This window comes from Gopherus flavomarginatus, chromosome 1 (genome assembly GCF_025201925.1).
Source record: "Gopherus flavomarginatus isolate rGopFla2 chromosome 1, rGopFla2.mat.asm, whole genome shotgun sequence".
Lineage (NCBI taxonomy): Eukaryota > Metazoa > Chordata > Testudines > Testudinidae > Gopherus > Gopherus flavomarginatus.
Window position 1 is genome coordinate 23,742,652 of NC_066617.1, and position 14,752 is coordinate 23,757,403.

General features: G+C 41.7%; 1 protein-coding gene across 1 annotated transcript in view; it reads left to right on the forward strand.

The window, feature by feature from the left end:
- Positions 1 to 14,752, forward strand: part of SEMA3C (semaphorin 3C) — a 163,344-nt gene that overhangs the window by 82,513 nt on the left and 66,079 nt on the right. Inside the window, exon 3 of the mRNA XM_050936876.1 lies at positions 12,200 to 12,360. Within this exon, the coding sequence (XP_050792833.1) occupies positions 12,200 to 12,360 (161 nt within the window). The remainder of the gene's footprint in view (positions 1 to 12,199; positions 12,361 to 14,752) is intronic.

A 14,752-nucleotide genomic window follows, 5' to 3' on the forward strand; every position in this document is an offset into this window, starting at 1 on the left:
ACAGATCACCTAAATGCATGTGATATTGACAATGAGATGTTGACGGGGCGGCTCCAGGCACCAGCACGCCAAGCATGTGCCTGGGGCGGCAAGCCATGGGGGGTGCTCTGCCTGTCACCGTGAAGGCAGCAGGCAGATTGCCTTCGGCAGCATACCTGCGGAGGGTCCGCTGGTCCCGCAGCTTCATCAGACCTCCCGCAGGCTACCGCCTAATCCGCGGGACTGGGGACCTCCCGCAGGCAAGCCGCTGAAGGCAGCCTGCCTGCCGTGCTTGGGGTGGCAAAATACCTAGAGCCGCCCCTGGATGTTGACACATCTTTGCCAAAAAAAAAAAACTTTACAAAAAACAAACCTATCCTGAATTATATATTCAACTATCCCTTGTCTTGTGTGTGCAAAGAGACCCAAATTAAACTCATATTCAGCCCCAGATCAAAATCAATAATATAAATAGTATACTCTTCCAGGAATATTGCATACACTCTAAAGAAACAAACACAGAAACAAAAAAGTAATGTATTCATGTCCCATGGTCATGTCATTCTATTGAAAAATCTGGAAGAAGATCAAGAAAAGCTAAGATGATTGTTTTTCTCTTCATCTGAAGCCTGTTGTCTTTCACCTGGGACTTTTCAAGTCAGTCCCCCAACAAGTTAGTAAAAGCACTGTTTAGTCACCACATATCTAATACTGCAAAGCATAAAGAGGAAAACATAAAAAATACATATTTTTTTAACCATAATTTCTTTGTGAAACTGAAATTATTTGCAAGCTTGGAGAAATTTCATGGAAATGATAGTTGGGGCAACATTCCAGATTCCACTTATATATTCGAAATGTAGGAAAAGCCTACAAGCGAAATTAGAGAAAGTGCTATATATCAATAGTAAATTGTTCTCCTGCTCAGAATTACCCCCAAAAGCAAATGGAGACATTCTCATTTGTGTTTTGTGTGCAAAAGGTATGTGCTGCTAAATAGATACTTCAAGAAAAAAAAAAACTTGTCTCGTTGCACTCCCTAAGCAGACAAGAGGTCACGTCACAAAAACACATTAGGCACTGCCTGGCACCTTTGTTGGTGTAGAACAAGGATTAAATGAAACCAAAAAGAGTGTTACAGGCTGTGCCTTTATCCAGGGCCTAGTCAGACAATGTTGCCAAAGTTGCAGTTACAATGGGACTCTGGCTCATATGGACCTATGACGCATGAAGGATAAGTTGAAATAGTCTTATGCTGTTGCCTGCCAAGTCTTCAGGGCCATGTGGAACTTAGGGTTGCCAATTGTGGTTGGATGTATTCCTGGAGGTTTCATCACATGACATAATCTTTAATTAAAGATTAATCTTTAATTCCTGAGGGTTGGCAACCTCAGTGGACCTGGCGTTAGATGGCTGTTGTTCCCTGGAGGAGCTGTTATTGATAGGACACCAGGGGAACAGGGAATGGGTGAAGTTATTCTGGAAACAACTCCCCTACATGGACAAAGCAGTGCACAGGGTTTAATAAGGTTCCACTTGTTCTATTTAGCCTGCGTTCAACTTCACTCTTTGCTAATGAAAAATGGTGACAGTGTCTGAAGTCACCCAGAGACCTGCATTTTACAGACACAAACCTTGACCAGTAATGGACCCAGTGAAAGAGAAGTTCAAGCTGTATGCAGATCTGACTATCTGGGAGGACAATAGCAGGAGAGTAAAACTGTTATTTTACCTTACTGCTGAACAAGGAAGAGAGCCCTGTACCACTCTGAAGCTTGCCACTGCTTCAAGCCTCACAGCTACTCTAGGAGTCCCAGGGAAAGAAACTGTGGAGCAATACAGGTTTCTTGCTATGTACAGATCTGAAAGGAAAGAGAGAGACCCCGGGGTTACTGCCTTACACACACTGGCTGTTACATGCAATTTTGGAAACTTGACAGACTCCCAGATTCGGGACAGGATAGTCTGTGGAACTTGGGATCACCACATGCAGGAGTGGCTGCTCTGGGAAGAGGATCTCACATTAGACAGATACGTAGACTTGGGACATCCATCGGAAGCCTCAAAAGAAAGGATGAAAGCCCTAGGAGGCACAGCTCCCCCTAAGTACATGCAGTGAGACAACAGCAGAGAAGTTCACATAGGCAGGGTTCCAGACCTGTAGCAAGATTCATTTATTGTGGGAGAACAGATGAGTGGATTAAGGAGTTGTCATATTCCTTGCAATACTGTCCTAATGCAGGGCCAAGTTGAGCCATTTTTGCAGTGTGTGCAAGAGCAGAGGAAGGTCCCAGAAAGATTCAGTCAGACTTGCACAAGAGGGGAATGGCACATCAGACAGTGGTGATGACATCATCACTCTCTCCTTGACTCCAAGACCATCTCAGCTTCAGGCTGTCAGGACAGGAAAGTAACCAGGATCAATACTAACTTCTGTGCATGCAACAATGTTAACAGGGGAACACCCTGTGCAATTGCAGCTGGATAGTGGGAACTCCTGCAGTGTAATTCTTCAGAGTGTATTGGACTCAAGCACACCCATTACAAAGAGTAGGCACACTCTAATAATGTGCAATGAGAGCATAATACAGCCCATTGGAAAAATGTGAATTCATAGTAACTAACCTGAAAAATAACAGATGGTACCAACTGACGTGTGTGGTGGATGGATATACCACAGACCTCTCATGGAGAACACAGCCATAATAATCATGTATCTGATCATGGTGTAATGTCAGAATTTTAAGATGCAGTGCAAGAAGCAAAACAGGGGGTCCCATGGGCAATGGAGATTATTTTAGAATATATAGAGATATTTTCAAAGATGACTAGTGCCGGAAAGCAGTGACTGGAAGTAGACCCACAGTGAACCCTGTGTGCTTAGCATGAGAGAAAATTCCAGAGGCAGTATGTAATCCGGTACTAAGGAGTTTGAAAGTCTGCAGAGCATGGGTATCAGAGCACCTGTAAAGGCCTCTGTAGCCTGGCTAAGCAGCATAGTGGTGGTCAAAAAGCCATCAGGCAAATTACACATCTGTATAGGCCCAAAACCACTGAACCAGGCATTGAAAAGATTCCACTACCCACTTCCCATATGTTATTACATCTTGACAAACTTTCCAAGCCAAAATCTTTACAGTGTGTGATGTGAGGAATTGATTTTGGCAGATGATAAAGAGTCCAGCATCCTCACCCAAGAGCCGGAAGGGCTGCCTGGAGCAAAAATAACTGTGATTATATCCTCATTGTTTGTGAAGGGAATAATGATACAGAAGCTGAATGAGACCATGACAGAAAACTACATGCTTTTCTACAGCGATGCAGGAAAAAGAACATAAAACCGAACCCAGAAAAAATGCAGTTGAGCAAGAGGTGACTTACATTGGACATCTACTCACAGCAGACAGAGACTGAAATCAGATCCCAATATGATCAATGCAGTCAAAGACATGCCAGCTCCAGTGGATATGAAAGAGGTACAGTGCTTCATAGAAATGATCAGTTATCATCCAAGTCCTGTCCACGGCTGGCTGCCGTGGCAGAACCCATGTGTCAGCTCACAAGGTGAGTTGCTGAATGAAGATGAGCAGGTCCCCAAAGGCAGGCATTTCACATGCTGAGACAAATGATAATGGATACCCCTATCCTGAAGTATTGCGAGCCAGGACTGCCACTGCAATTCCAGTGTGCTTCAAAGCAGAAGGGATTGGGTGTGGTTCTTTTACAGGAGCAGCTGGTTGCTTATCACAGATGAGCCCTGTCAGAGACTGACAGAGATATGCCCAAATAGAAAATAAAAAGAGCTTCTGGTTCTGATATTTGGAGTGGAGTGATTCAATCAAAATACCTATGGCCACTCAGTAATAGTGCAGTCAGACCACAAATCCAATTTCTTGGTGCTCCAAAGAAATTTCAGCTCATGTTGACACACTTCCAGTGGTACCAGCTAGAGATCAGATATTTTCCAGGATGCTTACTGGTGTTAGCTGACACCCAGAGCAGGGCAAATATACCAAGTATCAGCAAGCTGGGGGAAAGGGATCAGGACATTGCTTCCATTAACATGCAGCACTATCTCCCAGTTTCAGTAACAAAACTAATGGAAATCAGAGGCTTTGGAGAAAGATACTCAACTACAGGCAGTCAAAAGAGCTATCCTAACATGGTGTCCAGAAGACAAAGGCCAACAGCTGGTAGGAGCAGAACCATATTTTCAAATTAAAGATGAGCAGAGTGTACAAGATGGAATCATATTCTGAGGAAAGAGAGCTGTTGTCCCTACCTCATTATGTAACAACAGAAGGCAAAAATACATACCTCACATCCAGGCACAGACTCTGTCTTAGATGGGCTTGAGAGTGGGTTTACTGGCTGGGAATGAATATATAACTCCACTCCTCCACAGTACACCTACTGGTTTTGTGATAACCATCAGCAGAAAGAGACTCTGTTGCCACATGAGGTAATGAGTGGATCACAAACTAAATATGAGTTAACAATGTAACACCAATACAAAAAAATGCAAATATCATTCTGGGATGTATTAGCAGGTGTGTTGTAAGCAATACAAATGAAGTAATTCTTCCCCTCTACTCCACGCTGATTAGGCCTCAACTGGAGGATTGTGTCTAGTTCTGGGTGCCACATTTCAGGAACGATGTGGACACATTGTAAAAAGTCCAGAGAAGAGCAACAAAAATTACAAAAGGTCTAGAAAACATGACGTGTGAGGGAAGATCAAAAAAGCTGAGGTTTTTTTAGTCTGGAGAAAAGAAGACTCCAGTGGGTGGGGAGGAACATAACAACAGTTTTCAAATACATAAAAAGTTTTTACAAGGAGGAGAGAGAAAAATATTCTCTTTATTCCCTGAGGATAGGACAGGAAGCAATGGGCTTAAATTGCAGCAAGGGCAGTTTAGGTTAGATATTAGGAAAAACTTTCTAACTGTCAGGGTAGTTAAGCACTGGAATAAATTACCTAGAGAAGTTGCAGAATATCCAGCACTGGAGATTTTTAAGAGCAAGATGGACAAACACCTGTCAGGGATGGTCTAGATAATACTTAGTCCCACCTTGAGTGCAGAGGACTGAACCAGAAGATCCCTTGAGGTCCCTTCCAGCCTACAATTCTATGAGCTGCTCACCTATCCATGGCAAAAGGTGGAAGTGGATTTATTTACATTCAAGTACTTGATTACAGTGTGCTATTATTCAAACTTTTATGAGGTTGATACCCTGCCTAAATACAAAAAGCAAGTCAGTGATTGGTAAACCGAAGGTCTACTTAGACAGATATGGTATTCTGGACATGATATTCAGCAACAACAGACCCTAATTTGCCTCAGAAGAATTCAATGCATTTGCATGCAAATGGGAGTTTGACCACCACACCTCCTCTTCAGCATATTCTCAGGTTAATGAGAAAGTGGACTCAGCTGTGAAAACAGCTAAAAGAGTGTCACACAAGATTGTTTCCTCTGGTTCATAACTCTGGTTGCCATTTTTGTGGCATTAAATATTCCACAACAGCGGTGCCAAAACAGTCAAGCACAGGCACTAAGGGAACAAATGAGGGGAGACTTGCTGCAGCCAGAAGAATGGGGATGCCAAAAGGAGATGGCCAACAATCAGAGAAAGCAGGCGCTAGCATATGATAAGTCAGACAAGGACCTACCATCCCACAAGATAGGCACCACTGTGAGGATCCAGTCATTAGAGAGACACCACAAGGAGTGGACTAAAGGAGTCATGAGGGGTGCAGTGGCACCCAGAGCATATGAGGTGATTATGCAAGAGAGACGAGTGATCCCAAGGAGCAGGAAAGATGAGCCAGCAGACTCAACACCCAGAGAGAGCCTACAGCAATACAGACTGGGTCATCACAGAATGGAGAGAAAGACAACCATCCACACGGCAACCCCACAGGGAGGGAGCAGACTCCACAAAGGTAGTTGGCTAGACAAGGACATAGGTGACAAGTAGACAGAGCTGAGTCACTTGTGGCAAGGTTAAGGAGACCAAACTATCTCAAAGACTACATAACCTGCTGAGTCTGTGGTAAAGACGAGGCTCCAACGCAGCTATGTGCTAATAATCTCTGGTCAAAGGAACAGAGTTGTGGGGGTCTGGGTATCAATCATTTGTTTTTAAGGTATATATTAAAATGTTTGTAAAACAGGGAAGATATATCATGATTAGTGTAATTGGAGTCAGATAAGAAGAGGCCATGTTCCATGGAGGGGCTGTCATTGATGGGGCACTGGGGTACAGGAAGCATATTGAGTTAGGCTGGAAGCATCTAAGCCACATGGACCAAGAGTGTTCTGCTAGTTCCTCTGGTTCATCTTAACCTGCATTCAACTTCGCTTTTTGCTGATGAAACAGAGTGGAGGGTGGGTTGGGCAGAATGAGTAATGTGTAGGGATGGTAGAATGAGCGCGTCAAGATTTTTCCACTTCATTGTGGCCCAAGGATGAAGCATGTCGCAGGTCTCCTCCTCCTCCATCCATCCATTCTTCCTCTAATTTCGTTCACAAACACATGTATCAATGCTGTGCATGTGCCCAAGGGTTCCCTATGCACAAACTTGCTGCGACTGCAGAGAAAAGGAAGTCACTAACTGTCCTTTGTGCCTCACTGCAAGGGGTTCCAAACTGATAGCTTCACAGAGTACCCATATGTACTGGAACCAATCCTGTCTCAAGAGGTCCTGCCCATGCTGTACCTGTCTGTGGATAAATAGAGCACTGCACGTTCCAGGACTGGTAATCCAGATACTCCTTAATTCACTGTTAAAAAAGAATAATATAGTGCATCTTCTGAAACTCAAAATGTATGCACATAACACTCATTTTCATCTTCTGTCCTTTAATTCCTCTGTTTTTAATAGAGAAACTTTCTGGAGAGAGTCATCTAGTGAGGCAGATACATGCATATGTGGAGTATATCCTAGAACTCATACATTCTTAATGCAAGATAGCTGTCAACCTTTGCAGTTTCCCAAAAGCTCAGAATAGTATATGGTTCTGGGGAGAGAGTTCACTGAACATTTTGTTGTTTGTTAAAGGAAGGAGGGCTAAATAATCTGTTTTTAAGATAAGATTTCTAAGTGTGAATCAGATTGGTATCGATTTAATCATGAAAGCCAAGACCAAACTCACTGACCTATTTAACAAAGGTTACTCTTGTGTGGTTACAGCCAGAAGTTACTTACACATGGAATAAATTGTGACCTTTATTTTGATTGCCGTACAAAAATATTAAATACTCACAAAGTGCTAAGAGACTTAACTTGCTGAGGTCTCATTCTACATACAGAGTTTACTGCTTTGAGGATGTTGGTTGAATTCCCAAATTCCCAAGGCAATCAACAAGGTTTACTCTGAAGGTCAATAAATGTATAGACTTGATAATTTCAGATACAAGAGCCTGTCCTTCTAAGAGGTTTTTCTTATGAAATATTGGGAGTTGCATTGGGGACATTATAGTGCAGTTGTGGGCAACCTGCGACCCATCAGGGTAATCTGATTGTGGGCTGCAAGACATTTTGCTGATGTTGACTGTCCACAGGGATGGTCCCCCACAGCTCCCAGTGGCCACAGTTGACCGTTTCCAGCCAATGGGAGCGCAGGAAGTGATGGCCTGCACGTCGCTGCAGCCCACCGCTTTCTGCAGCTCCCATTGGCTGGGAACGGCAAACCATGGCGACTGGGGTCTGCGGGGGGGCCGTCCGTACCAATGGTCAATGTCACCCAAAATGTCTTGTGGCCTGCAGATGACCCTAACGGGCCGCATGCAGCCTGTGAGCCACAGTTTTCCCACCACTGTTATAGTATCTTTCCATCACTGAGGTTTCAAAATAATAGTCTCCATGTAGTAGCATACTTTATCAAATCAAATTTTGTAAGGCTGTTTTGTGGCAAATTTTGTTTTGTCAAAAGACAGCGTATGGAACCATGAATTCCTCCCCACTTGACCAAAACCCACAGGAGGCCTGTGATTCATTCTCTGGCCTCAGCCCAAAGGAAGTACAAGTAACAAGCTTGTATGGGATTGTATCTCCTGTGGTGGTGGTTTGCCACAAGGAGAGTCTTTCCTTCCCACTTGTGGATGCCTCTGACTTGTTTGTAAATGTAACCCTTCTGCCAGGTGAAGCCAGCAGCAACAAGGGCTGGGTTCAGTATCTAGGGGTTCCTTTTCAACAATACAGCAGAAAACTGGCTTGAACCTGCACCCAGTGTCCTGAGACAATTACACACCACCCCCAGGTGCCTCTAAGAGGCAATACTTTTCCTCTCAAAAGCACAGTCCGAGTGTAGCAAAAACTTTTAATAAAAGGAAGGAAGTAACTCAGCATTAATTTGGGAAAACACTACAACTAGGATTCATAAACACAAACCATGAGCAAAAGAGCCACCTCCAAGTAAGTTGGTCAGTGTCCTTTTCCCCTCAGGTTCTTAAGTTGAGCAACCCAAAATCCCTTTAACCTGCCCGTCCTTTCTTGCATCCCACTCACAGTTGCTGTCCTTGGCCAGTGCAGCCCCAAAGTCCAGAGGTTCATCTGCAGAGTGCACCTTCCACCTTGGGTGGAAGTGGGGGTAACGAGGCACTTTTCACTCTCCACAGCTCAGGCACTCGTTCGTCGGCCCGCTGGCCAATTGCTGCACCTCCCTACTGGGCTCCAGTCTGGCTCTCTTTGCCAGCCACCCTGCTGGCCGCTTGTCACACCTCTTCACCAGCTGCCCTGCTGGCCATGCTGCTCCACCAACCATCCAGCTGGCCACTTGTCAAGGTGTCTTCAGGGCCCCCCACTTAACACAGCTCTCAGTGATTTCAGGAGCCTCACTGTTAGTGCACACTGGGCAGCCTCTTGGAATAGAGATATTGTCCCAAAGTAGGTCTAACACTTACACCTCAGTAACAGTGATTTCAGCTCTGCAGCATGTAAAAAGACTCTCATTTAAATCTAAATTAGCTCTTCTATTATACCATGGAGAGAAGGCAGGTCAAATGGTGTATAGGATGCTTAAACAGGGCCCACACCACCAAGCACAAGTACCTATCTCCACCCTCTCTCACTCATTGGGCTTTGGAACCCATGTCCCCTGCCTAGTGAGTGCTGTTCAGTTGCAGGTGCGTCCCTCCATTGAGGTATGCCAGGTACAGTTCTGCTGCCCTCAGTTCACACAACAAAGATGATAACCCTTTTATTACTCCTGCCCCCATGACAAGAAGACTGGGGATCCAACACCAGCCACAAGTGATCATTTGGGCAAACAATCCCATCATGCTGAGCACCTAGACAGGGTGGGTGCTGGGATCAGCTCCTGAAGTCCTCACCACTAGATGTCAGGGAAGACCTCATTCAGACTCTTACATAGGGTAGGGTGCTGTCCTGTGGTATCCTTCCAGCCAGTGACCTGTTTGAAACAGAGTAGCTCTATAGCTCTCCACTTCCACTGCTTTTGCCTGTAACCACATGCCTCGTAACAAGGACAGTGCTGTAACAAAGAGCTTGAAGTGCAGGAAAATATAGATATCTCCTAATATGAGCATGAGAACCATGGAAAGGACATGTTCACTGCTTCCCGGGCCCCTTCCTTGAAAGCAGTCATTAGCACCCTGACTCACCATGATACCATTCACAGTATCTCTGACTACTCTAAAAGGTATCATTAAAGGAAAGTTTGTACATTCTGACATACTGACTCACTGATGCTATAGTATGTACTTGCCTGTGAGAGTGATATCATGGAGCACAGTAATTCAGCATAGCAGAGGAATGTGATATTTTCATTGGGTACCTCTATGCGGTTGAGCTATAGCTCAGCTCTGATCGTACGATTGGTGAGAAGATTCAGTTTTACCTTACTGCAGCAAAGCAAACTCAATACAATGATTAAAGTAACCAGAAGGATTAATGAGAATGAAACTTCCATAATCTGTTTGAAAGGTGAGCCTGAGAATTTTAAAGGAGCCCATGGGAGTTGAATTTTGGGATTTGGGTGCCTATTTCCCTTAGGTGCCTTGGAAAAGCAAACCATTATAGTTTACACAGAGGAATTTTGAATGAAAAAAGAGAATGGATTTTCAAGGGAATTAAAAAGTAAATTTGTTGATTTCACCTGTGTGACATGAACAATTTTCATACATGGTTATGAGAACCAACTTGATTTAAGCTATGAAGCAAGGAGTTTGAATCTTACTCATGAATAGTACTATTTTTAATATTACAAGATATACACTGGAGAGACATGCAGCTTCTGTAAGTTGTCACAGCTCCATCAAAGTTGCTAGCTTACGCCAGAAGAGGATCTTCCCCATTGTCTCCAAGGTTACTGGCTAAACACCTTGAAAATTAAATGGGCATGAGCTATTATCTATCAGAGTTAATGTGATAATGCAAATCTTTTCTAATTAACTTGATTCTCTGTACTTATATCTGCAATACATATATGGAGGGCCCAACCCCGAAACCTTTGCTCACATGGATAATCTAGAGCTTGTGGAGAATTTCCCATCAAAACTGTTTTCAATGGAAACTTGGAATTTTGAGCTAAACAAAAGTTTTCTATGGAACGTGTCTACTTTCTGCTGAAAATTTCAACTTTTTGACAACCCTCCAGCCCAAAAATCTGAAAACCAAAATATTTTTGGTTTTCTGACCAGCTGTATTATAGCCCCATTGATTCATTCTGACTGGTTGCATCAGTAAGGGCTAACGGCCAGATCCTGGAGCCTTTACTCAATCGTTATTCAGGGAAAGCTCTTGTTAGAGATTGCAAGAGTACTGGGCAAAAACGAAGAACCAGATCTTTATCTGGAGCAACTACATATAGATCCAAAGATGTTAATGAAGTTACACCACTTTAATCCAAGTATTTGGCTCTGAGTGATGGCAATGGACTTTGTCTTGAAGTGTGTGAATAAAATTGGTAGGATTGGGCAAATGAGGCTTCATTTTCAGAGGTCCTGTGCACCTGCAGCTGTCATTGTCTTCACTTGGAACTGTGAGTACTCAGCACGTCTGAAAATAATGTGCCTGTGGTACAAATACATCATTTTAGGTATTCAAAATAGGTCCTTTTACTTTTTAAAGCTTTACTTTCCCTTCTCAAATATTAAAAATATATCCCCTACTTTACAATTAAAGATAAAATAATCAAAGTGGAGGCCAAGAATTGGCTGAGTAAGGAGAAGAAGGCTTATCTTCTTATGTTGTTGGCAGTGTTGGAGTTGTGTTGGTTCCTAACTATGAGAGAAACAAGATGGGTGAGGTAATATCTTTTAGTGAGCCAAGTTCTGTTCTGAAAGAGACAAACTTTCAAGCTACACAGCTTGTCACTTTCGCCAACAGAACTTGATGCAATAAAAGATATTAGCTCACCCACCTTGTCTCTGTCTTCTTACAGCAGTTGTCTCTCCAGAACAGAACAGAAGAGCATTGGCAAGGCGATGTAGGGTTATTAACATTGAAAATGCTTGTGCTGTTCCTGTAATGGGCATGAGTGTGCAACATTGAATGCAATAAGAGTTTTGGCATTTACTTCAGTAAGGGATGGATGGGGTTTATCTGAATAAACAGATGAGTTCAACCTACAAGAGTGACACAATAGCTGCTGTCCCATTAAAAAAAAGAAAGAAAATTGCCTATTTGTGTTTGATTTCATAATTAGATTTTCTTTTAAACTAACCATAGCCTTTGAAAAGTAGTTAACATTCATTATGGGGAATTAGGAGAACATTTCATTTTGTCAAAAACAAAGAAGTACCTTTCCCTTAAAAATATATAGGCAGCCATTCTCAGTGAAATCCTCTGTTAGGAAAAGTAACTGAAATGTTTTTATGTAGCTTTTATTGATCTTTTTCTGTCATAAACTTTATAATGTATTGAGTCCATTATTTAATTTTATATACAGTCTGCCTTAAAAGCTAAAGCTGTAAATAATAACATCCATTAAAATAGTGGAGTTCATTAGTTGAATGGATAAATCAATGACTGATTCTTACTTACCTTGTAAATACCATTCACTTAAACTTGGAAAGGAATATTGGTTTTAATTGAACAATAGCTTTATTGCCAACAGCTTGGTATAATTTTTTTCTGTTGTTATTAGCTATACTTATATTCAAAAGGTCTTTTATTTAAAATAAGATGCAATTATAAAACTAAGAAAAGCAACGGAATGCCTTTGCTAACTTGTGGTACTCACTATTACAGAGCTGCAGGAAACCAAGACCTCTGAATATTACCGTATATCCCACCACCCACTCGATTACAGGATATTATTAATGGATGAAGATCAGGACCGGATCTATGTGGGCAGCAAAGATCACATTTTGTCTTTGAATATTAATAATATAAGCCAGGACCCTCTGAGTGTAAGTTCAAAAGTACTTCCAGAACCCAATATCATTTTTCTGCATGCCTTTTTTTCTAAGGAAAAAAAATGTGTGTTTCATTAGACCAGCAGTAGACAGAAGTCCAGATCCATACCTCATTGAACATTTAGTACTTGTTTGATGTGTAATATGATATGAACAAAACTTTCAAATGACTTAAAACACTTCATTCAACCTGTTTACTTGTTTTTGAGTCATCTGCGTAGTGGCTCAGTCTCACAAGGAGCACCTTGTATGAGGTGACTGATGTAAAATTTCCACTCGTCTCAAAGATTTGAGAGTATTCAAAGCTGCAGCTTTAAAAGAACCCTCTAAGCAGCATGAGGATATTTTTTGTAACTTGTCTCCTTTTTCAGGCTGTGTGAGGAAAATGAATACGATAAAATGTCTTTAATCTTAGACTAGGTTTGTTTTATTTTCCTACGATAAAGAAAGTCCCATAGCTGAAGCCTGTCCTCTGAACTTTTTTGCTTCTGTTTTATAATCCTTCCCATTTTTGTATGGTAGGGGAGTGATCTATTCCTAGTTTCAGAGACATAACGCTAATCCTGTCTCCGTTGCAGTCCCTCTCTATGCTGTCCTCTCCTTTCAGTTATTGTAACACTCTTTGCTCAGGCCATCACATCCATCTGCTCTCTATATTCCAGCACATGCAAAATGTTCATGCCTTCTCCCTTAGCTGTATGGAAAATGCAGTGACATCATTCCAGTATTTGGAAGCCTCCAAAGGCTTCTGTTTTATTTCCAGAACCTGTTCAAATTCAGATTTCTGTAAAATATACTTAATAGATCTTGTCACTCTGATAAAGAACACATATCTTGTCTCCCTGATAAAGAACACATATTTAATAATGCGATCTTCAATCTGGCAGAGAAAGGTATAACACAATCCAATGGCTGGAAGTTGGAGCTAGAGAAATTCAGACTGGAAATAAGGTGTGAATTTTTAATAGTGAGAGTTGGCATCACTGGCAATTTTAAAATCAAGATTGGATTTTTTTTTTAAAAAGATCTGCTCTAGGAATTATTTTAGGGAAGTTCTGTGGCCTGTGCTTTACAGGTCAGACTAGATGATCACAATGGTCCATCTGGCTTTGGAATCTATGAATCTCATCTGGTCCGTTAGTCCAGCATCCATCTTTTTTACTGTACCACCACATAATTTATAATCTCCATTGGTACTAAAGGCTTGTACTATCTGGAACAGCCTTACTGTACCTCTCTGCCACACTGATTAAACCTCACTGCAAAACTCATGTGAAAACCTGTTTTCTTTCTTTCTTTTTCTGTGTATGTCAGTCTTCTCTCAAACTGCTATTTATTCTATGAAGTGTTTGGGAGGATATGTATATAGATAGATAGATACATATGCATACACGTATGAATGCAAGGAGCATGCTTTACAAAATAATGTTGCAATGCACTGTAATAGTAAAATGAAACCAGAAGTCAGGGTCTACATACATATACCCATAGATAGCGAAACAAAAATAAAAACAACCAAATAAAAGCAAAAGATATCCCCATACAGTTCTGACAGATCACATGACCACCCAATATTAGGCTGCTTCAAACTGGAATCTATCCAATATCTGCAGGATTGCTACTTAATTTTTCTTTATAGTGGCTGCCTTTTGCTACTCTTGTGTCCCTGGGAGATCCTGTTCAACATGATCTATTTTATGTTGTGATTCATTTGTTTAAATGTCACTAAAAATCTATTGAAATAATAATATTTTAATATAGGAAAGATGCACAGAAATGAACCATTAGCTAAACACATTTAGACTTAAATCTGTTATCACAATGCTCATTTTATTGTTCTGATATTGCCAGTGGTATCTTGAGACAGAATTCTGATTTACTTTTCCTTATCAGACTAACCCACCTATGAAGAGTATAGAGAGTGTTTCTCTATTACTGCCTTTTCTGTTTCAAGATCAGAGTTAATGATGGATGAACTTTAAAAAACACCAGAGTTTGAGTATGGTTTGGATAAGCAATCAGAGCTTGAGGTGCTTATCTGAAAGTTATCTATACCTCCAGAATCTGCTAAATTCAGCTGGAAATTTTAAGAGAACACATTTTCTCATGAGATATCCAGCACTTCCGCTTCTGATTCCAAACAAGAAACACTGTAATAACAGCCTTTCTTGCTGTATTTCAGCACTTCCGATTCCAGTCATGGACCATCCCTAGAAGTAGCATAAAGATATGCAACAGTTTTTATTAATACAAATGTATCCCGTATTCAGACATTTCAGCACCTCAGAAAAGTTTTAGTCCTAAAGTTCTTTTGTTCAGTTGTACAGAACAGCAAAAGTTCAAAGGGGTTTGTAGTTTGTCCAGGTTGGTTAACTAATCCTTAACT